Here is a 24,851-nt window from a genome sequence, read left to right as displayed (position 1 = left end):
CTGGGGCAGGAACTGTCTTTGTATACTCTTTAGTATGCATCAGTCTTACCATTCATTTTAAGAGTCTTTTAGGCATGCACTTCAGTATTTAAAGCACTAAAAGTCAACTGTTAGTTCCAAAGATGTACTTTATTTAATTATAAAGCAGATTAGAATAAAAACAAAGAGCTAATGCCTAACCAAACATCCACTGTATGATCATCAGATCCTGCCTTCAGGACGTATCTGCTTGAAGATGTACAAAGTTCCACCACTAGGCAACAAAATACAGATGCACAGAACAAGTGCTATTCACCAGAAACTCCAGAACTGTTGGTCTAAACTGCAGCCAGTTCAAAGAGAAGTTCTAACTGAAAACGCAAATACAGTTCTAGCCCAGCCAGAACTGTGTGCCCAGAAGTGAGGCCCTTGACTGGTCTTTCTGAAAGACACCCCCTTTCCCCCACATCAAAAGTCACCTCTGAACTATCTCAGATTTTGCATCAAAAACTCTGTTGTCACATGCTGCTATTTCATAACAGACCCTCGATAAAAAAAACAGACAATGTAGTGTGAAGTTAACAAGTGGACTTTTATGACATTTTCTTTATTCATGGCTACTTTATTCCATTACTTTTGCCCTTTTTCTAATTCAGGTCCTTGTCCCATTTTAAGCGTTTAAGTTTCTATTGATAGGTACATAGCATACAGAGCCTGCAGAATTCTCACACATTTGTTAGAGCTTGGTGGCAAATACAGCAAGAGTTTCTGGCTCTGGCTCTACTTTTCTCAGGAACATATAATAGAAAAGATTCTGTCACTCAAAGCACAAACCATCTTTTACGTTTTCAGAGTAACAGTAGAATATACAGTCATATTGGTGCAGTACAGAGAAACACTTCAACACTACCCCTTCCCATTCTGGTTCCCAGGTTGACCAATACTGTTTGAGGAAGAAACTTTACTTGCAGGATTCCTTTGCACACAAAATGTTTGCATTTGTCAACATTTAAGGTGCCAAGGATCAATCTAACTTAAAATTAGAAGTTGAGGATTTTTTCCCCAGTTTCCTTTAAGCCTTTTAAGGTGACTTCTCCATTTTGATAGGAGCGGCCCTCAAAACAAAACAGGAGGCCACAGGTGTCCAGGCAAGTGTTTTCACTCCACACTATTCAAGTCAGCACGGGTATATTTTAAACATACTTCAGAGATGGCAAAAGGATGCCTTTTACATGGGCAGTGACAAAGTTATCAGACTAATCTCCTGTCCAGGACCATAAATTAGGTACTTTGGGACAGATATGTCAATTACACTTGTGGCATTCTGTAGCAATGAATCTCATACAATTCACTAGAAACAAGCAGTCAGATGAGGATATCCTCATTGCTGCTAGACTATTACTTATTTTTAATGAGAAAAGCCTTGGTTTATCAAAAGACAAAATTAAGATTTGCCTCTAAAAAGTTGTGACATGCAATCCCCAACTAGTTTCACTGCCAGAGCTAGAAATCACTGTGGTCAGTGGTAGTTAGAACATTTACAAGGCTTCCCCATATTACCAAGTTTTAAGGTTACAACTCCTAGGCACAGTAATTGCTTCCCCCTTGAGAAACCTAGACTGACCTGAGTTTTCAGCTTACGGAAGGGAAAGCACTTCTAACCTCTACAGAAGCTAGGCAACAGTCTCAAGCCAATATTCAGCATTTGACAAGACCTAGCTTAGTTTACAAGACATTTGGAAGTAGAGACACCTTTGTAAAAATACACTGAAAATGCTTCACCAAATATGCCATATTCCAAAAAATATACAAAACTGAACATATTAAACATTGTTTGTGCTTACAACCATAATTAATGAACTCCAGCATCAGAGGGAGAGATTTCTCTCAGCTAATCCACTGCAGAGGAGTTGCAAACACAATATATATAGAAAAAACATCCCTTCCAATACATAGCCCTCCCCCCATGTCTATTTATCTAAGCCTACAAAGGCTTGATTCATTCATCCATCTATCATTCCTGCAAGGGGATGAAAAATTAAAGTGTCAAACTAAATCCAATTCAGGAAGTTGGTTTTCCTAATAAGTAATTAAAAATAAACAGTTTTCTTTAAAAGTGTTTTTGCACATTTTCCAACAATTTATAAAAACACAAACAATATGCTAAAAAGTGAAGAAAAGGAAATGCACTTTGGAAACATTATTAAAATACATGTTCCTATAGCATGATGTGCCCGAGTTTGTTTTATTTCTTTTCACCTGACTGGATAATTCAAGAATACGCCTCCCCCTTTCCTAGGTCCATCAGAAGCTGGGTTTAGAAAAGAAGAGCTCCCATGCTCCCAACTTCACTCTGTTCCTTTACAAAAATTTCAAAGTACTGGTAAATGATAGTAACAGCTAGTAAGATTCCAGTTCCAGACCCAATTGCCCCAAGGAAGTCTGCCAGGACAGAGAGAGCACCAATGCAGAGACCACCAAACGCAGCAGCTGTGGGAATGTACCTGTAACATACAATGGTAAAAGGAAAAGCACAGTCAGACATCATGCTACCTTTCGCACCAGGGATTGGTATTCCTGTAGGACAGTAGTCCCCAAACTTGAGGGTCATATTCCGCCCCCACCCCCACCAGCACTGTATCGCTGTCCATGCCCCCCCGCAGCCCGAGAAGTGGCCAGTGGTAAGGGGGCCAAGGCTGGGGCCATGGCCATGGGCCAAGGCTGGGGGCAGGAGTGGAGTTGCAGCTAGCCTGCAATGGGGGCTGGCAGCTGGGCCCACGGCCAGGTGCGGCTCTGCTCCCAGCCTCAGCCCCAGACCAGGAATGGAGCCATGGCCAGTGGCCGGTACTGGTGCGACGCCAGGAGCGGAGCCAAGCCATGATAGGGGACAGGGCTGAGGACGGGGAGGGCCTGGGTGGCACTCCCTCCCCACCCCCATAGGGGCTGGCCCAGGCCACAACATGCCGCCCCAAAGGTTCCTCCATGCCCCCCTAGGGTGCCGCACCCCACACTTTGGGGACCTCTGCGGTAGGATATACCTATCTGGGAGAACAGTCTGAATCAACGAGGTGAGTGTTTTCTATGAGGGAAAAAAATCAATCCCTTTAAAAGAACAGGAAGCTAGACCTCATACAACTAGGCATCTTAAATACCTTTTCAGCAGCTCCCCTGCAGCTTAAGGTAACTATTACAAATAAAAACAAAGGCCCTCAGTAGCAAAACACCCTCTTCCTCCCTGGTCCAGCAATCCAAGAGGAGGAACATGCACTAGGCTCGGCATACTAGGTAAGGAGCCCCAAGCATGGCCCAGCTGAGGACAAACATCACCAAGCTGCCTGGGAATGGAATGGAGTAGACTACAACCAGCCACATCTTTAAACACAGCGGCAGCCAATGGCAATTCGATCCTAGAAAATGCACCATCTCATTTCAAGTGACTTGGAGCAAAGCAGGCTGGGACTTGTAGTCTCTCCACATATTACACCTCCATATTAGAGGTGAGAACTGCAGTGGGAAGCGCTGCAGAACTAAAAGGGTCACTTTGTGCCCCACCTCTGCACCAAGTAGTTTATTAAATACTTATTTGGGATTCAAAACAACATTATTTAGCACACCGTAGCTCTTACCCATAGAGGTATGTAACTGAGACATCTGCGAATATGATTAATAACATTTCCTGTAACAGGTCACATTTTCAAAGCGTTGCAGAAACATTAAAGTGCTATTTAAGTGCTGAATATATTACTGACGATGCAGTAAAAATGCATGAAAATTGTTGCGTGCATGCAACCACAGCTCTTAAATTTTATCTTTCAGGCTTTTGCAATCCTCACAGCCACCAGCAGACTCAAAACCAATTAGAAAAGACAGTTACCTTTTCCGTAACTGGTGTTCTTTAAGGTGTGTTGCTCATGTCTATTTCACAGTAGGTGTGCGTGCTCGCCATGTGCACTGGTGTTGGATGTTTTTCCCCTAGCAGTACCCGTAGGGGAGCACCCCTAGCAACCGCTGGACCGGCGCCTCCATGGTGCGGTATAAAGGGCGCTGCGCGCTCCCCCCACCCTCAGTTCCTTCTTGCCAGACAACTCTGACAGAGAGGAAGGAGGGCGGGATGTGGAATAGACATGAGCAACACATCTCGAAGAACACCAGTTACGGAAAAGGTAACTGTTTTTTCTTCTTCGAGTGATTGCTCATGTGTATTTCACAATAGGTGATTCCAAGCTATATCTGTTGGAGGTGGGTAGAAGTTCACAAATTCCCAGCACGGAGCACAGCCTTGCCGAACCCAGCATTCTCCCTCGTCTGGGAGATGATCGCATAATGCGAGGTGAACGTGTGAACTGAAGACCATGTGGCAGCTGTGCAAATGTCCTGAATGGGGACATGGGCTAAAAAGGCAGCAGACGAGGCCTGCACCCTAGTCGAGTGCGCCCGCACAATCGAAGGCGGCGGAATTCCAGTCAGGTCATAACAGGCACGACTACACGAGGTGATCCAGTTGGAGAGCCATTGAGTGGAGATCGGCCAACCTCTCACGCGTTCGGCCAAGGCAATGAACAGCTGCGAAGACTTCCTGCACGCTCCAGGTAAAAGGCCAGAGCCCATCTCACATCCAGCTTGCGGAGGCCGCGCTCCTTACTGGACGCATGGGGCTTGGGGCAAAGGACCAGCAGGAAAATGTCCTGACCTATGTGGTAGGCGGAGAACACCTTTGGGCGGAGCTGTACCGTATCCTTATGGAACACCGTGTACGGGGGCTTGGAGGTCAGGGCCCCAAGTTCCAAGACCCGCGGTGCCAACGTGATCACAATGAGGAAGGCTACCTTCCATGAAAAGTGCAAGAGCACATAGCTAGTGGCTCAAACTGGGGGCCCGTCAGCCAGGCCAGCATCAAGTTCAGGTCCCACTGCGGGACAGGGGGCCTAATGTACGGAAAGAGACGATCCAATCCCTTAAGGAATCGGCCAGCCATAGCATGGGAGAACACCATGTGCCCCTGCACCGGTGGGTGGAAGGCTGATAAGGCAGCCAAGTGCCCCTTGACGGACGAGGGCGCCAGGCCCTGGGCTCTAAGGTGAAGGAGGTAGTCCAAAATGAGCTGGACCGGGGCAGTCACGGGGGAAGCGCCCTGCTCAGCTGCCCATTGGGAGAACGTAGACTATTTTGCCAAGTAGGCTCGGCACGCGGAGGGTTGCCTGCTTTCCAAGAGGACACAGTGAATCCTTTCCGAGCACATACTTTCCTCCCGGCCTAACCATTGAGCAGCCACATGGTATGGTGAAGTGCCACCAGGTTGGGGTGGGGGAGGCAGCCCTGGTGCTGGGAAAGCAGGTCCAGGCGGGACGGTAGCGGCCATGGCGGGGCAACAGCGAGGCTCATGAGGGTCCCATACCAATGCTGCCTGGGTCATGCTGGGGCATTCAGGAGGACCTGGGCCCTGTCCATCTTCATCTTTTCCAGGACCTTGCTGATCAGTGGGAATGGGGAAAAGGCATAGAGAAACTGGCCTGACCAGGACAGGAGAAAGACATCAGAGATAGCACCCTGCCCCAGCCCCCCCAGGAGCAGAACCGGAAACAGCGACTCTTCTGTCAAGTCGCGAACAGGTCCACCTGGGGAGTTCCCCACTCTTGGAAAAGTCTGTGCTCCACCTCTGAGTGAAGAGACCACTCATGCTAAGAGGAAAAGTCCCTGCTCAAGTGATCAGTCCACGAGTTCTGGGTGCCCGGTAGGTGGTAGGCCTGTAGGCAAATGTTGTGGGCTATACAGAAGTCCCACAGCTTGAAGACTTCCAGGCAGAGGGCAGACGATCAGGCCCTGCCTTGCCTGTTGATGTAAAACATCGAGGCCGTGTTGCCCGTGAGAATCCTGACCACCCTGCCCTCCAGGTGCGAACAGAAGGCCATGCATGCCAGGCGGACCACCCACAGCTCCTTGACATTTATGTGGAGGGCCAGGTTCTGTGCAGAACACAGACCTTGGGTCTGAACATCTCCCACATGGGTTCCCCACCCCAGGTCCGATGCGTCGGACACCAGTTCCAGCAACAAGGGCCTGCCTTTGAACGAGTCCCCACAGACCATGTTCCCTGCGGAGGACCACCACTGAAGGGAGGCGATCACCAGTTTGGGCACAGTGAGGACCTGGTCCATCCTGTCTCTGGCCCAGGAGAATGCAGAGGCCAACCAGAGCTGGAGGGGCCTCATACTGAGCCTGGTGGCACGAACCACATATGTGCACGCCAACACGTGACCCAAGAGCTGGACACACGTTCTGACTGTTGTCATTGTGACTGTGTTGATGAGCCCTTTCAGCTGCGAAGACTTCCTGCACGCTCCAGATAAAAGGCCAGAGCCCTCAAAACTGTCCGGTGGGAGGGAGGCTCAGGACCGCCCCGATTGTACTGGGACTAATGTGACTTGGTGTCATTCACTAACAGGCCCAGAGTGGTGCATGTGAACATAAGGAGCGCCATGTGGTCCCATACCTGCGATTGGGTGCTGCCCTTGACCAGCCAGTTGTCCAGAAAAGGGAAGATCTGGACCCCACTGCGCCTGAGGTAGGCTGTCACCACAGACATACACTTTGCAAATACCCTGAGAGCAGTGGACAGGCCAAACGGGAGAACTGTAAACTGGTAGTGTTCCCATCCCACCGTGAAATGTAGGAAGCGTCTGTGCCCCTCGAATATATGGATGTGGAAGTACACAGCCTGCAGATCGAGGGCGGTGTACCAGTCCCCGGGATCCAGGGAGGGAATGATGGAGGCCAGGGAGACCATGCAGAACTTGAGTTTCACCATATACTGTGTGACAAAGTTCCTCCTCTGCCTTGTGAGTCCTGCACTTATTGGTGGATTTTCTCACCTCAGAGGTTCATGGCAGCCCTCAGTTTGGCCACTTTCGTGGCTCAAACCTGCCTTTCACTCAGTTAGCCTCATCACTGGCCAGCATGGGGAAAAGGAAGAACAATCCCCACAGTCTCTGCTGATCCACCCAGTGGATTGGGGAACAGGCCAGAGACCTTCCCTTCTGGTGGAACCCACAGTCCAATTCAACTCCTCTGGCATCAAGTAGGGAGTTAGGGGGATTGAGGGAACCCGGTCCCAGCCTCTACTCTGGGTTCCAGCCCAGGGCCCTGTGGATTGCAGCTGTCTACAGTGGCTCCTGTAACAGCTGCGTGACAGCTACAACTCCCTGGGCTACTTCCCCATGGCCTCTTCCCAACGCCTTCTTTATTCTCACCACAGGACCTTCCTCCTGATCCCTGATAATGCTGGTACTTCTCAGTCTTCTAGTAGTACGCCTTCTCACTCTCAGCTTCTTGCACCTCTTGCTCCCAGCTCCTCGCACACACGCCACAAACTGAAGTGAGCTCCTTTTTAAACCCAGGTGCCCTGATTAGCCTGCCTTAATTGATTCTAGCAGCTTCTTGATTGGCTGCAGGTGTTCTAATCAGCCTGTCTGCCTTAACTGTTTCCAGAAAGTTCCTGATTGTTCTGGAACCTTCCCTATTACCTTGCTCAGGGGAAAGGGACCTACTTAACCTGGGGCTAATATATCTGCCTTCTAACACTCTCCTGTAGCCATCTGGCCTGACCCCGTCACAACTGGTTCAAGCCTCGCAGGTCCAGGATGGGCCTGAGCCCCCCTTTGTTCTTCGGGATAAGGGAGTAGCGAGAGTAGTACCCCTTGCGCTTGAACTCTGCTAGAACCACCTCCACCGCTCCTAGGCCAAGGAGCCACCCCACCTCCTGATCGAGCAGAGCCTCGTGAGAGGGCTGCCCCTACGGGTACTGGGTGGGAGAGTGGTTGGGCAGGGTAGAGGTAAACTGGAGGGTGTAGCTCCGAGAGATAGTGCTGAGGACCCATCGGTCCAAAGTCAGCTGCGACTATTCCGGGAGAAACGCACACAACCGGTTTGAGAAAGGAAGCTTTGAGGATGGATCCCTGATGTTAACTGTTAAGTCGCCCCCAGGCGTACCATCAAAATTGCCGTTTCCCTGCCTGTTTGCCCTTGGAGGACCCAGGCTGGGGGGCAGACTGAGACTGCCTCTGTGGGTGTTTTTTTATAGTCCTGCGACTTTTTATAAGGGAGCTCGTATTTAGAGTGGGTGGCCTATCTTAAGAGTCTTAAGGGTAGTGCGGGAGTCTTTCAGGCCATGCAGTTTTATGTCGGTGCCGCAGCAGGTGCCTCAATGGACAGCCCAGACAGCAGGAGCCATGATGCCCTTCTCATGGACACCGCGGAGTCTATGGACCACACGGCTGTGTCCGCCACATCTGATGCTGCCTGCAGAGTTGCCCTGGCAGCAGCTGTACCCTCCTCCACCAGAGCTTTGAACTCCTTCCTGTCATGCTCCTGAAGGGAGTCCTCGAACTTGGGCAGAGAACATAGACTGAACTCATAACAGTCCAGGAGAGCCTGATGGTTTGCCACCTGTAACTGGAAGCTCGAGGACGAATAAATTTTTCTGCCAAATGAGTCCAGCCTCCTTGAATCCTTATTTTTCAGAGTAGGGGCTGGTTGGCCCTGCTGTTCCCTATGGCTGACTGACTCGACCACCAGGGAGTTAGGAGCAGGGTGGGTGTATAGGTATTCATGTCCTTTGGTGGGCACAAAATATTGCATTCCGCTCTCTTCGAGATGGGGACCAGTGAGGCCGGGGTTTTCCACAAGGCATTTGAAATTTTCACCACCCCTTCGTGGAGTGGCAAGGCCACTTTGCCCGATACCGAGGCAGACAGGACATTAAAAAGAGTCCAAGGGCTCCTCCACCTCCTCTGCCTGAAGGTTGAGGTTTGATGCCACTCTTTTCAATAGCTCCTGGTGGACTTTAGAGTCCTCCTGTGGGACAGAGGGAGGAGGGATCATAATCACCTATTCAGGGGAGGGCGAGGAGACAGGCGCAGTACTTTGCGTGTCCACCAGCACCGGAGGATCCACCACCTGGTCGCTCTCTGGGCACAGCACCAAAGATGTGCGTCCTGCCAATTCCTTCCTCGGAGGCCAGGAGAGGGTGGCCGATGGCTGTTCTGAGGCTCCTGCCACAGAGCGAGCCCCCACCAGGAGATGCATCGGGGACCACGGTGCCCACTGGTACCACTTCACCGGCCACAGGGCTCAGAGCCACTGCACCTGCTGTGGCACCGACGGAACTGGCTGTGGGCCTAGCTGGCCTGGCCCATCGGTGGACAACTATGAAGAAAGGCTGGGGCTGACGTATGACCTGCTGCTGTCCCTGGACCGGGAGGAGCGCCAACCACAAGACCGTGACCCCGACGTGAAGGAACAGTACTGCTGGTAGCAGCTGCTCTGAGATCGGCTCCGGCAGGTGGATCCGAGCCGGCAATTGACGCCTGGGGCTGTGGGAGCAGTGTCATGGCGGGGTCCTGGAGCGCGACGACAAAAGGGAATGGCATCGATGTTCATGTCACGACTGGCTACTACAGCCCCTCTGAGATGAGTGTCATCTGCCTCAGTCTCATCGGTGTCCATTCCTCGAGGTGGAACGGTGCCTGGAGTCTGTCAGATGGAACCCAGCCAGACAGCCTGGTGGGGAGGTTGACAGCAACCTACGTGGACTACGCCCGGCATGGTCACTGAGCGGCGAACGGCGTCGGGAACATTCCCTGGTACAGAGTCGAAGGCAACTGCGGAGATCCCAGCAGCAGCTTGCCTCTGGACCGTGGGGCCAACATTGGCAGTGCTCCTGGTACTGGCATGGACATAACATCCTGGGCTGCTTGCAGGGCCTCTGGGGTGGAGGGCATCCGGATATCTGGGGAAGCCTGTTCCGAACGGGCCAGGCTACTCAGCTCAACCTGAGTCGGAGGCCTACCCAACACGGACCTAGCCTCTCCCCCCAGTCTTGCTCCGGTGCAGCGGCAGCGAAGGCCTCTTCTTAGCCTTCTTGGCATGCCCCACAGACAGGGAGCGGTGCCAACTGGTAGATGGCGCCGGGAGGTCTTCACGCACCGACACCACGGTATCCGGTGCCAACTCGGAGCGGTGCGCCGGAGTCAGGGTCAATGCCGACTCCAACAGGATGGCCCGCAGCCTAACGTCTCTCTCTCTCTCGGTCCGAGGCATGAATGACTTGCAAATCTTGCAACTATCGCTAAGATGGGTTTCACCCAAACTGCAGAAACAGTCTGCATGCGGATCACTCACAGGCATTGGCCACCTACAAGTGTCACGCGACTTAAAACCCAGGGCGCAGGGCATGCCCCAACCTGGGCACGCTAACTAAACCAAACCTAACTACAGATACCATACACTGAACGAACAAGAGTTCTGGGGGCGAGCTGCAGCAAAGCTGGAGCCGAGCAGTTCCGAAGCACCTTCGCTGACGTCAAGAAGGAACTGAGGGTGGGGAGAGCGTGCAGCACTCCTTATACCACGCCATGGAGGCGCCACTCCAGGGGTCGCTAAGGGCGCTCCCCTATGGATACTGCTAGGGGAAAAACTTCTGACACCGGAGCACGTGGCGAGCACCTGCACCTATAGTGGAATACACATGAGCAATCACTCGAAGAAGAATAACGGCTTACGAAGTTAGGTGATTCCATACTCATCACCCTGCAATGGAGGGCTTTTGGAGGTACCTTGGCCAGCTGATTGCTAGCCTGTTTGTGTGAGAGCTTTTATATTAGTGCGAGGACCCATATGTTTGCATGCTCACACCATGGCTGTCAGCAAGGACTGAACCCAGGACCTTCAGCACCAGACACAGGTCTACTACTTGAGCTAAATCCTTCAGCTGTGTGGTAGCAGTAGATTACAGTGTTTATAGGCCCAGCCTCCAGCAGGAGACATGACCTTATGCAGTAGGCTAGCATGTCACCCTAGAACTGAGCTTGAAAGGACATCCAAGTTTAATCTTCTGAAGACAGGGCCTATTGTAGCACTGATATTACATGAACATTTGGTACATATAGCCACGGACATATTTGTAGCTCACCTGTTTAGTTCATGGACCATGGAGGTTTCTCTATGGCCCCTCATTACCATCTGTTGCTCTTTTAGTTGTTTGGCAACCTGTATTGAGCCAAGAAATTTAGTAAAGAAATTTAGTTTCATTTTTTTAGGTTAATTTCACAGAACCACCTAGGTATCTGGAATTGAAAGCATGACATTTCTGTGGTTACATGTCAGCCATCTTCCAAGAAGCAGAATAAAAACGAAGTGGAGCTTTTCCCAATTATTATGTTTAAAGCGTAAAATGCCTTGTTCCAGTATTCTAAGCCATGATTAATAGAGTGACACACAAGCAAAACCCAGGCAAGATCTGTACAGAGTTCCAAGCAGGACCTCGGCCACATTTGGCAGCAAGCAGCCAGATCCATCCCAAATGAAAATATTCATTGTGCAAAACCTATTTCTTCCTAACTAAAACCTGCCATACTGTCAGCCACTTTACCATCTCCAATAGCAACAAGCAATTGAATTTAAGAATGAAATATTTTGTTCTTGAGTGTTACACATCTGAATGATTGAAGCTTAGATAGGCCAGCTACTGGTATATAGATGTGCTGAACTATTTTTAACATACCACCAATTAAGCAAGTTTGAAACACAGCTACTTCCAGTTATCAGTCCCTACAAAGATCCCATGAGAGCTTGTTTTTTTTCCAGGCACAGAAGTATTAAAATACTGTGTGTAGGTATTTAAGGAGATAATTACCCTCACACAGTGCAGCTGTCATCTGACCGCTATGCTCCATATGTAGTGCTCCAGGCTACACACTATGCTCCTTATGAAGTTTCTCTTTCATATTGTTCTGTTTCTTTCTATGCTACTCAAGTGATATTCAAGCATCTCAGATACATCTCTATTCCTACACCACCCACCTAGGGTTTTTTGGTGTGATCCAGTGAATAGGGCCCCAAATGGGAATCAGGAGATCAGGGTTCTACCTGTGTGCGTGTTTTCCCCTCTGTAAAATGGGGACACAAATGCTTGCCCAGCTTTAAGTGCTTTGCAATCCACAGACAAAAAGGCACTCCACGTAAGTAGTGGTATTACTAAGAGGCAAGGCTGGCACCAGGCTATATTGTCCATTTCACAATATTACTGCTGAAGTAGTAATTACTGCAGGATAATTCTCCTGGTTTTATCCTGTAAAACAATTTCTTTAACTTACATCTTTGGCAGAGGAGCCAGAAACTTCAATCCATGTCTTGGAGAAGAAAGCACAGGAGCCCAACATAAACACTATATAAACAACTGCATGGACAGGGTCTTCTAACACTGAACCAAAGGACTCAGGGGGTGAGAGATAGTAGCAAAGTCCACCGACTGGATAAGAGCGAGCAGGGCCTCCAGATGAAGTATCCTGAAAACAAACAAATAGGTTTGTACTGTTTAGTTTTGTGTCCCTATTTATTAGCAGTTAGACTAACCCTGGTTAAATGCATCATCCCTTTTTTAATAGGTAGAGTTTGTGTGTGCACATGGGCTGCACAAGGGAATTCAAGTTTCAGATTATGAGCAGTTTCTAAAGATGGGAACACAAGGGACAAATGAAAAAATAAAAGATACTGGGTTTGCAAGGGAGGAAAAAGTAATAGCAAGCCACAGATTAAACACACACGGTAAATGTATTCCACAGTCAATAATGAAGGGAAAACATCACATGTTGGGCTGTTAGTCTCAATGTGCATAATTTTGCCAGGGAAAGTGTCACTATGTTTACAGAGATCATGTCGGAAGCTGGGCATTCTAGTGGAGCCCCTGCGTGGTGTAAAACAGGCTACAGAAAACAGGTGCATACTTACAGACCAGGTGCCCAGCAGGCTAACCAACAAGTTGCCACTGAAGCGAGCAGACAACATCTGGGAGATCACATACAGATTAGATACCAAGGCAGACTGAAGAATGATCGGAATATTGGAAGTATAGAACAGCTTGATAGGATAAGTGTTGTACTGGCCACGGTAGCGGGCAGATTTGATGGGGAGGTCCACTCGGAAGCCCTGAAAAATGCCAAGTGAAAACCCCACTGTAACTCTGAAGTAAAACACAGACGGCAGAGGCACCACACAACTGCAGCACATGCAAGGTCTCCACAAAAATCTTGCCGTGAAGCATGTGAGTGTCAAAGACTCTGCTAGCTCAGCCCTTTACTTAAACCCTTCTGCCAAGACCTCAGACCCATTTAGATCGTTGCACAGGGCAGCTTAAATATGTGAATTTATGAAATGCCCAAGATATTCAAAGGTGAGTCTGAAATTACAGGAAGAACTCAGCATAGTGCCCAGAGGTGGAAATTCCAAAGGTACACACAAAAAAACGGTTATTTGCTACTTATTGGCCATTTTGCTGCAATAAATTCCAAAATGAACTCAGGTTTTTATGGGCTCATGGTATTTTCAGCAAAACGTTGAGGCATTTTTAGCAAGGTCTGTTAGTACACATCCATCATCTCTCTCAGTCTACAATAGTTCTCAAGCCTTTCAGGGGCCACAGAAAGCCAAGGGTGGAGTTCCAGCCTTTTCAGATCAAGTAACTGAAGCCCTGGCTGTTGCATGCACACCCAGAAGTCATTAGGAGTCTTCTGCATGCACTAAAAAGGTGAAGTTTAACTCTTCAAGCTGCAGGAAAAAAATCAATTTTTAAATACTCAGCCATGTCAATTCTGATTTAAAGCCACAAAAGAGTCAAAGATTTTGAACGTCTTAAATTCATATTTATCTTCACAATTGTCAGCTTTTCTATGGAAGTGCTGTCAGGATCTGTACTCAAAATTTATCAGACTGCATTTGTGAAACAGGTGACTTTACTACATCTACCAGCAATGGTTTTAAACATTATTTTAGATTCTGACTGACCTGGAAGTAAATGACAACAGCAAAGACAAAAATGGTGGCAATCAGGTTCATGAGGTTAGGGAGGTTCTGGCGGTAGAAGGCCTCTCGGAGAGCTCTGACTTTGTCCGTACGAGTAGCCAGCAGATGGAACAGAGCAATAATGGCTCCTTCAAACTCCATTCCTTAAATGAGAAAGGGAGAGGGGAAGGACAATGAGTTCAGGTATCTTAATACCTGAATTAAGACATTAACTAGTCTGAAATACACTATTTAGGGTGGGATTATCAGAAGCACTTGCTGTTGTCCTAACTCTGCTCCCACTAAAGTCAGTAAGGGTTTTACCATTGATTTCTATAGGATCAGTTAGGCCAATGCTGAGCACTTTTGAAAAATCACACCCTAAAGGCAATTCCTTCTATAAGAAACGTGTTAATACAGGGAAGAATGCAATTGTCTTCATAGCATAAACTACATCTGCTAATTTCATACAGGTATAGATTCCACACCATTTGACTATTTTAGACAGTGCCAAAGAACATACTAGAAGACAAAACAATGATTCTATAAAACACAGGGAACAAGAGAGATGTAAACAGTACACTTTAGACCCACAGAATTCAGAGCATCCTGAAGCACTGAATTATCCAAAAAAGTTCGAGCAATTTGCACCTGAGAACACATTTCTTGTTAGAAATTTAGGTTTTCCAGAGTACCTATCAGCAACACAGAGCAAAACACAGCAGCATGGGATTAAAAGGGAAACAGAGTTGTAATCACTTTTTATGACAGAGTTACGTTTCAAAGAAATGCATTGGTCTGTTTTCCTACTTTGAAGTTCTGTGCTTTGAGAACTCGCTATCACAAAGCAAGCGATTTTGACTCTCCTGTCCTGCTGAAAAATCACACAGAAAGAAGAGCGTTCAAAATTTATGGACCCAAGATTCTTAAGCAACAGCTTGGATTCTGCTATAACTATGAATTCTGTACGACAAAACCACTGCCCTTTAAATAAAAGTGACATTTTGAAATGACAGACTCTCATGCCTCCCAGCAACCAATTCTGAAGATTGGGAACCATTAAGAAAGGGATTGATAATGCCACTACATAAATTCATGGGATGTCCACATCTTGAATACTGCACACAGTTTTGGTTGCCCAATCCCCAAAAAAGCTATATTAGAATTGAAAAAAAGTACACAGAACCGCCATAAAAATGACTGGGGTATGGAACACTTCCATCTGAGGATGTATTAAAAAGGCTGGGACTGTTTAGCCTGGAAAAGAGATGACTGAGGAGGGATATGCGAGACGTCTAAAACAATCGTGACTGGTGCGGAGAAAGTAAATAAGGAAGTGTTATTTACCCCTTCACAGAACACAAGAACCAGGGGTCACCCAGTGAAAATAAAAGGCAGCAGACCAAAACAAACTTAAGGAAGTACTTCCTCACACAATGCAGTCAACCTGTGGAACTTGTTTCCAGAGATGTTGTGCAGGCCAAAAGTGTAACTGGGTTCAAAAAAGAATTAGGTAAGTTCATGGAGGATAGGTCCATCAATCTCTATTAGCCAAGATGGTCGGACCCATGCTCTGGGTGTCCTTAAGCCCCTGACTGCCAGAAGCCATGACTGGACGACAGGATCATCAATAACTGCCCTGTTCTGTTCATTCCCTCTGAAGCATCTGGCACTGAGCAATGTCAGAAGACAGGAAACTCAGCTAGTTGGACCATTGGTCTGAGCTAGTATGACCATTCCTCATTCCAGATTCTGATTAAAGCATACATTTAAGGAGACAGTAAAAATCTGGAGGAGGTATTCTGCAGACTTACAATAAACAATGTAAAGTAAATGGAGAAAGCTGTGGACTGAACACTTGATCATCCTATATTATAGAGTTACAGCTTATTTGCACAAATGAAATTAGTTGCCTTCCTGTGAGCACTCAATACTTCCATCTCCTCTCTCTACAGTTCTTCATGTCCCCTATGGAACCTCATTCCCTATCCTTGCAACTGAGGATGATTTGATTAGTCTTTGGAAAAAGTGCCACTCAAATCAACAATAGGGGTAGCTGCTGAGTGGCAGGAGGCACTCCCTCCCTCAAGAAAGGTAATATGCTGCTTATATACCATTCATCTTAAACCTCTGGAGTCTTCCCTCTCAGTATTTGCATTACACATGCATTTCTACCTTGCATACAAACATCTCTATTATAATTAGGATTCCACTTGAAAAAATTACAGGAGTTGAGAGGTCAAGAGCAATATTTACTATTTAACTTAATTTCCTTAATTTTTTTTTCTTTTGTGCATAGAAACAACTTTTCTGTTGCTGAAATTCTCTGTGCTCTGGAAGGTTACTATAGAAATTGCTATGTATGAGTGGAGCTTTAGAATGTGGGAAAAGTGCACATGAAGCTACTCAGATAATCTAGTCATCTTTCATATTACAGAATACTTAAATCTTAACACAAGCAAAGAGTCACCTCGGCCTGTGTTCACAGTGGTGGGGCTGAATGCCTTCCATACAATAGTCTCACAGATGTTGGTAGCAATGAAGAGAGAGATGCCAGAACCAAGACCATATCCTTTCTGTAGAAGCTCATCCAATAGTAGAACTATCAACCCAGCTACAAAAAGCTGCAAGAAAAGAAATAGCATTATTTACTGGAGACTTCATCCCTTTTTATTTTTTGTAATAATGCTGACTTAATGGAACAAAACATTTGTATCAACAATAACAAGGAGAAGATCAGATATCCTCTTTGGTTGGCAGACATGTGTGCTTTCCATTCTCCTCGCTCCTTTCCCATCACTCCATGAGGTTGCATAACTGCACCCTCTTGACTCCTTTAGGATAAAAGGGAAGTATCGTTTTGAGGAGTGATGTAGAGGGTGTGGTATAAAAGTTACCTGAATTGTGATAAGCAAACAGATACCAGCACCCATCTCAGATGGGTCTCCGTACATCCCTGTCATTACATAGACGATAGACTGACCAATTGTAATAATCATGCCGAACACTGTAAAAGACAACAAAAAATACTGTCAGTTTATAAGACATTTGCAGACCAGTGAAAAAAGGGTAGCAGGGGGAAGGAGTATACAAAAAACTAATGAAATAGACATCTAAATGCAATGTCAAAATGAAGTTTGAGCACTGAAGTCGGTCACTGGAAACTCTAGGGTCAACAAAAACACTGCACAGCAGCAATGAGAGAAAACTAATCTAAACCTAAAAAAGATGAAGCAACATTCTCAATGTTAAACACTCTTGTTTGCAGGAAATATTTTTTTTAAATACAAAGTAAAACATTAAGCTGATACGTAAGCAATTTAGGTGAGTTTTTCTTCAGTAAACAGATTTTGGAACTTAATTGTTCCTTGTACAGAAACAAGTTGTAGAGAAGATCTGACTAAAATTAACTGAAATCTGTACATTACAGAGATATCTAGCAACATTTACTACTGAAAAGAGCCAACTTTGATGAGACTCAAGTCCTTTTAAAGTTCACACAAGAAGGACAGCAGCAGCACAGAATTGCCTCACCATTCTACCACATCAAATATGCCTCAATTACATTTAGAGGTCTGTGCGGTATTGGTATCTCCATGGTCCATTTAATATTTGGCCTCTCTGCTGAAACTGCAGCAGGGACACCATCACGTGACAACCACTAAGAACTCAACTGAAACCCACCAGAAAATTTTAGATGGGCCAAGAAACAGCAGACAATAAATCAGAGTATTGAAGTACTAACAAATTCAGAATCAAGAAAACTAACATCTGGGGAGGCCTACACGTGCGATTTCAAGATTTTTCAGGCGATCAAGTTCACAACATACATTGTTAATGTCAGGCCTCATTCTAGATGAGCCTCCTTGATATCAGCTGCTACTTACATTTTTGCGCCCCATTGAAGAGAGCTCTGTCTTTTGGAGTGTCCCCAACCTCAATTATCTTGGCACCAGCCAAGAGCTGCATGATGAGCCCGGAAGTGACAATGGGTGAAATACCCAGCTCCATCAATGTTCCTGTCAGATGCAGAAAGCCAATTGTTGCAGTTCACCATTTCCAGACCCCCATAAAGTGCAAAGTTTGACTTTTCATTCCTCCCACCTCCTCATGGTACAGACAGAACAATAAGAGACACGTGGCACCTCTTTCTCTGAGTCAGTTTAAAAAGAAAAGTTTTAGAAGCTAACTGAAGTTTGATTAAAATTAATTTGCAAGACAATGAATCATGCCTTAGTATCATGTGCCCTGCATTAAAATTATTGCTTTCTGGCATACCTATGCCAGATATAAGATGGTGTAGAAATGGTAAAGCTTCACTCTCCTCCTTTGAAGGATGACATTCTAATATTTTTTGGTATAATCATGTTTCTCAGTTACATGCACATCTCTGCACTTCCCATTTTGCTATAATCAATTGATTTGACCAGATACATATACACATACCTGAACTAGTATCAAATGGTGCACCGAAGTGATTGATACTGTATCTGATTTACATCAGCACAAAAAAGCTTCAGTGAGCAACTGGACAACTGAGCAGCCAGCATAGGTTTTACTCTGTGTGACCGACCAAAGGTGTCCGTAAGAAAAAAAAAGTACAAAGTACTTATAGCTGGGAATGTGCATCAGAATACATGGAATGTACTGCAGGAGTTTTATAATTTCTATTATATATGGGTATTTATGAGCTGTCTTGTTCCCACTTTCTCTCCAAAGGCTATTTTTCCTCCACCTGGCTATATGCAATTGATAATGTGTCTATTCATATATAATTTTAATGCATTTGTGCCAAATTCCAATCCCCAGATTTATCATTTTTTCTATTATGCCATGTTTATTGCTCCAATCCAGATGTTCACTTCATTAGAAAAAAAATCTATAAACAGACTAAAATCCCAACTGTTCAAACAAGCCAAGTTACACAGCCAGTGGAAGAAACCCTACGCTGGCAATTAAGTTGCCTGAAGCAGGATCTTACCTCTATTTGAAGCCAGAATCACTCTCATCCAGTAGAAAGGATCTGCCGAGTCTGATGACATGATACCAAATAGGGGAATCTGAATTTCCAAGCAATGAAAGTGAAGTGGGGTTAAATTAAAGCGCTGACTTTGTTCTCCTCTTTATTTGAAAGGAAAATGAAAGAACATTACAAACATACCTGGCAGCATACTAAGAAGATGAAAAGCGTAATAGCTGTCCATAGCACTTTTTCCTTAAATTGAATCTGAAGAAAAAGAGAAAAAGACAGGAGTTAAACTGAATGGGTTGTCACTGGTCACAACAGCTCGTCTATTAAGCAAGTCAACTAAACTCTATCATGTAACTGCATACTTAGAGTAAAATACTAGAAAAAAGCAAATTATCAAGTCCCTTTTCATCCCAACTACACTATATGAAGTCTAGAAGGAAAGATGGTAAATCTTTAATGAAACTTTCATCCAAGCAAACAACCTTATGCAAGCAGTATAAGGTAATTCCAGTACTGATCCACTGAAATGGATTCTTAGTTTAACGGCCTACCCAAAAAAAAGCTCTCGGCAAAAATTCCAATCTAAGGTTATTTGTTCAAATCAGCTGTCTTTAAGGGAGATGGGGGAAAAAGAAGAAGAGTATTTTGAATTTTAAGATACCATTTTTAGCTACTCTGAAATTAATTCTCTCTCATATATATATCATCATATACCTCAGGCCTTGCCGACACACAGAAGTTGTACTGCTTCAATTGTACTGCTATAATTACAGCAGTACAACACCTACCATGGATGCACTTATGCCAGTGTAAAGATGATTTATACTGGGTACAACTGTTCACACTAGGGCTGCAATGGTGCAACTATTTCAGTTAAAAGTAACTGCACTGCTGACAGTTACACACCTTAGGCTTAGAAACCTTATCTCTTACAAATAGAGTTCTGAAGAACATCTCAAAAACATACCTTCCTTTCTGGCTTTTGAATTTCAGGCAAGATAACACAGAAGGGCTTGATCACTTCAAGAAATTTAACTGTAAAACAAAATAAAAAGTTAGATGGTAAAGTGAACATACAGATATGGAATTTATGGCAATCCTGATGATTAGTCACTGACATGTTAAAAAAATGGAAATTTCTAAATTTGCAAGGGCTAGGGACTAGGTGGTCACCTCACCCTTACCTGTCCTAGGTACATCTGGCTAACTGCACTAACAAGGCAGTTGCACCTTTGAACGAGTGTGATAACAAACAGCAAACTTATTATACATGGCTGATCTGGATATTTTGTAACTCTTTCTTGAGAAGGATGAGGAAGAGAATGTTAGTTTCATTAACTTATTTTGTCTTCTAGAGATATACTCTTCCACATCCTTCCAACTTCTATTTGATGGTGGTTATTTGAGGCATAAGGTGAATAACTGAATTTATGTGGAAAGGTGAAATTACTTTGGGGATGAATGAATGAACCCCTTAAAGGCACTAGTTAAACAGTTACTCAAACAATCCCACAAAATTTGTGTGTGAAACTGCTCACCAGCATGAGGAGGTTTATCCTTAGAAAGCCAGTGAGGTCTGAAAGTTACCATTTAAGGAAATGGGAGGTATCTATAATACAGGCCTGAACTATGAACTCTTCTTTCAGATTTAACAGTTATAAAATAAACTGTTTTTCCAAGACAGGAATATAAGGTCCAAGGAAATTCAAAGGGAGGTAGGCTGAATCTCTCAGGACAACAGTCGAATCTCAGACTGCAGAAATTATGTGGTAGGATTTACTTCCTTTATATCCATTTCATGAAAGACAGCACAAGAGCACTGAAACATGAACGCTTTCAGTAGCTCTCTGGAAATATGAAATTGATACTAAATGTACCCTGTTTAAGTCTAGACCAGAAACAGTTTACTAGATATTAAGCTATTAATTTCCAACAGAAATTTCTTAGATTGTGGTTTTTCCACTTTCTGCAAATACCGCATCTACCTTTTACAACAATGAAACCAAAATTCTTTTCCAGAACCTGACCAGTTCCTCCTCCTCAAACAGACTACCTTGAAGCTTCTATTAACTAGGGACATGAACATCTTTCATTGCTGTGGGTTTCTGTTATTCAGGAAGAATGACTGATTTTTAGCTTAGGGCTACAGACCATGATCCACTCAGCTTGCAGTTTCTTTTACTATGGCACTCCTACTAAACTTTAGATGATCCACAGGCAAGTGAAGCCAAGAGTACCTGTCAAGTAATCTAGCCTGACCTCCTGGAATCATACAGAGCCTTCCCTACCATAAGAAAATTTGTATTTGCTACTTTGCATGCTGCTGAAAATTTCTTTCCTGATGTCATCAAAATTAGAATGCCCAGCTAATAAGAAAAGCCTAAGCAAGGGTAGAAAGGATGCCAACATGAGAAAGCTAACCCTGATCCTAAATACGAGCAAATTTACAAGGCAGCAGAGACAGGAAAGGAAACGAGGAAAACTGTGTTTGACTGCTCAGCGTGCACATTCATATTACAAGAAGATAATCTTGTTTTAATAGTTTGATAAAAAAATAAGACCTATAATGTGTCAAAAACAGCATTATGAGCCCAACACGGCTCTCAGAAATGTAACCACTCCAATACCCCCTATAGGGCCTAGAGCCAAACACAGGTTAGTGGGGAAGAAAAGGGTCCTGGACAGACCCTGGGATAGCAGCAGATTTCAGGAAGCAATAGCACCTCCCAGCCCCTGCACAAAGAGTACACTGCCAACCCGGGGCACAGCTGGGGGGGGCCGGGAGGGAGGGCAGCGGGGCGCCGCCAACCCGGGGCACAGCTGGGGGGGGCCGGGAGGGAGGGCAGCGGGGCGCCGCCAACCCGGGGCACAGCTGGGGGGGGGGCCGGGAGGGAGGGCAGCGGGGCGCCGCCAACCCGGGGCACAGCTGGGGGGGGGGCCGGGAGGGAGGGCAGCGGGGCGCCGCCAACCCGGGGCACAGCTGGGGGGGGGGCCGGGAGGGAGGGCAGCGGGGCGCCGCCAACCCGGGGCACAGCTGGGGGGGGGGGGAGGGAGGGCAGCGGGGCGCCGCCAACCCGGGGCACAGCTGGGGGGGGGGGGAGGGAGGGCAGCGGGGCGCCGCCAACCCGGGGCACAGCTGGGGGGGGGGAGAGGGAGGGCAGCGGGGCGCCGCCAACCCGGGGCACAGCTGGGGGGGGGGGAGAGGGAGGGCAGCGGGGCGCCGCCAACCCGGGGCACAGCTGGGGGGGGGGGAGAGGGAGGGCAGCGGGGCGCCGCCAACCCGGGGCACAGCTGGGGGGGGGGAGAGGGAGGGCAGCGGGGCGCCGCCAACCCGGGGCACAGCTGGGGGGGGGGGAGAGGGAGGGCAGCGGGGCGCCGCCAACCCGGGGCACAGCTGGGGGGGGGAGAGGGAGGGCAGCGGGGCGCCGCCAACCCGGGGCACAGCTGGGGGGGGGGGAGAGGGAGGGCAGCGGGGCGCCGCCAACCCGGGGCACAGCTGGGGGGGGGGGGAGAGGGAGGGCAGCGGGGCGCCGCCAACCCGGGGCACAGCTGGGGGGGGGGAGAGGGAGGGCAGCGGGGCGCCGCCAACCCGGGGCACAGCTGGGGGGGGGGGGAGAGGGAGGGCAGCGGGGCGCCGCCAACCCGGGGCACAGCTGGGGGGGGGGAGAGGGAGGGCAGCGGGGCGCCGCCAACCCGGGGCACAGCTGGGGGGGGGGGAGAGGGAGGGCAGCGGGGCGCCGCCAACCCGGGGCACAGCTGGGGGGGGGGGAGAGGGAGGGCAGCGGGGCGCCGCCAACCCGGGGCACAGCTGGGGGGGGGGAGAGGGAGGGCAGCGGGGCGCCGCCAACCCGGGGCACAGCTGGGGGGGGGAGAGGGAGGGCAGCGGGGCGCCGCCAACCCGGGGCACAGCTGGGGGGGGGAGAGGGAGGGCAGCGGGGCGCCGCCAACCCGGGGCACAGCTGGGGGGGGGAGAGGGAGGGCAGCGGGGCGCCGCCAACCCGGGGCACAGCTGGGGGGGGGAGAGGGAGGGCAGCGGGGCGCCGCCAACCCGGGGCACAGCTGGGGGGGGAGAGGGAGGGCAGCGGGGCGCCGCCAACCCGGGGCACAGCTGGGGGGGGAGAGGGAGGGCAGCGGGGCGCCGCCAACCCGGGGCACAGCTGGGGGGGGGAGAGGGAGGGCAGCGGGGCGCCGCCAACCCGGGGCACAGCTGGGGGGGGGGAGAGGGAGGGCAGCGGGGCGCCGCCAACCCGGGGCACAGCTGGGGGGGGGGAGAGGGAGGGCAGCGGGGCGCCGCCAACCCGGGGCACAGCTGGGGGGGGGGAGAGGGAGGGCAGCGGGGCGCCGCCAACCCGGGGCACAGCTGGGGGGGGGGAGAGGGAGGGCAGCGGGGCGCCGCCAACCCGGGGCACAGCTGGGGGGGGGGGAGAGGGAGGGCAGCGGGGCGCCGCCAACCCGGGGCACAGCTGGGGGGGGGAGAGGGAGGGCAGCGGGGCGCCGCCAACCCGGGGCACAGCTGGGGGGGGGAGAGGGAGGGCAGCGGGGCGCCGCCAACCCGGGGCACAGCTGGGGGGGGGGAGAGGGAGGGCAGCGGGGCGCCGCCAACCCGGGGCACAGCTGGGGGGGGGAGAGGGAGGGCAGCGGGGCGCCGCCAACCCGGGGCACAGCTGGGGGGGGGGGAGAGGGAGGGCAGCGGGGCGCCGCCAACCCGGGGCACAGCTGGGGGGGGGGAGAGGGAGGGCAGCGGGGCGCCGCCAACCCGGGGCACAGCTGGGGGGGGGGAGAGGGAGGGCAGCGGGGCGCCGCCAACCCGGGGCACAGCTGGGGGGGGGAGAGGGAGGGCAGCGGGGCGCCGCCAACCCGGGGCACAGCTGGGGGGGGGAGAGGGAGGGCAGCGGGGCGCCGCCAACCCGGGGCACAGCTGGGGGGGGGAGAGGGAGGGCAGCGGGGCGCCGCCAACCCGGGGCACAGCTGGGGGGGGGAGAGGGAGGGCAGCGGGGCGCCGCCAACCCGGGGCACAGCTGGGGGGGGGAGAGGGAGGGCAGCGGGGCGCCGCCAACCCGGGGCACAGCTGGGGGGGGGAGAGGGAGGGCAGCGGGGCGCCGCCAACCCGGGGCACAGCTGGGGGGGGGAGAGGGAGGGCAGCGGGGCGCCGCCAACCCGGGGCACAGCTGGGGGGGGAGAGGGAGGGCAGCGGGGCGCCGCCAACCCGGGGCACAGCTGGGGGGGGGAGAGGGAGGGCAGCGGGGCGCCGCCAACCCGGGGCACAGCTGGGGGGGGGAGAGGGAGGGCAGCGGGGCGCCGCCAACCCGGGGCACAGCTGGGGGGGGGAGAGGGAGGGCAGCGGGGCGCCGCCAACCCGGGGCACAGCTGGGGGGGGGGAGAGGGAGGGCAGCGGGGCGCCGCCAACCCGGGGCACAGCTGGGGGGGGGGAGAGGGAGGGCAGCGGGGCGCCGCCAACCCGGGGCACAGCTGGGGGGGGGGGAGAGGGAGGGCAGCGGGGCGCCGCCAACCCGGGGCACAGCTGGGGGGGGGGAGAGGGAGGGCAGCGGGGCGCCGCCAACCCGGGGCACAGCTGGGGGGGGGGGAGAGGGAGGGCAGCGGGGCGCCGCCAACCCGGGGCACAGCTGGGGGGGGGGGAGAGGGAGGGCAGCGGGGCGCCGCCAACCCGGGGCACAGCTGGGGGGGGGGAGAGGGAGGGCAGCGGGGCGCCGCCAACCCGGGGCACAGCTGGGGGGGGGGGAGAGGGAGGGCAGCGGGGCGCCGCCAACCCGGGGCACAGCTGGGGGGGGGGAGAGGGAGGGCAGCGGGGCGCCGCCAACCCGGGGCACAGCTCGGGCACCCCTCCATCGCTCCCAGGCCCCGGCTGCGCGCCGACACTCACTCCCCATCTCGGCCGCTGTTCCTGTCCAAAGAGGGAGCAGAGGCCGGGCGAAGGCTCCTGCTCACTCCGAGAGACACGTCAGTGCTCGAGCCCCACCGGCCCCCTTCCGCTTCCTGCCACGCACGGGGTCGCCGGCCGAGCGCCTCCGCGCAGGCGCTGCAGACTTCCGGCACCCCCAAGAACTAC

At 50.3% G+C, this 24,851-nt stretch overlaps 1 protein-coding gene across 1 annotated transcript; it reads right to left on the bottom strand.

Annotated features, from left to right (window-relative positions):
* Window positions 1–552: 552 nt before the first annotated feature.
* On the bottom strand, window positions 553–24,781 carry SEC61A1 (SEC61 translocon subunit alpha 1). The gene is made up of 12 exons (XM_077821961.1): window positions 24,666–24,781; window positions 19,752–19,819; window positions 18,974–19,039; window positions 18,794–18,872; window positions 17,700–17,831; window positions 16,710–16,819; window positions 16,283–16,436; window positions 13,816–13,976; window positions 12,763–12,960; window positions 12,129–12,320; window positions 10,946–11,022; window positions 553–2,483 (listed from the first exon to the last, which is right to left on the bottom strand). Exons 1-12 carry the CDS (start codon window positions 24,670–24,672, stop codon window positions 2,297–2,299), a joined length of 1,431 nt encoding a protein of 476 aa, XP_077678087.1. The 5' UTR covers window positions 24,673–24,781; the 3' UTR covers window positions 553–2,296.
* Window positions 24,782–24,851: the final 70 nt, after the last annotated feature.

This window comes from Eretmochelys imbricata, chromosome 7, assembly GCF_965152235.1.
Source record: "Eretmochelys imbricata isolate rEreImb1 chromosome 7, rEreImb1.hap1, whole genome shotgun sequence".
In the NCBI taxonomy this organism is placed as follows: Eukaryota; Metazoa; Chordata; order Testudines; family Cheloniidae; genus Eretmochelys; species Eretmochelys imbricata.
Note: the sequence above shows the minus strand (reverse complement) of the source record. Positions and strands in the feature narration are given on the sequence as shown.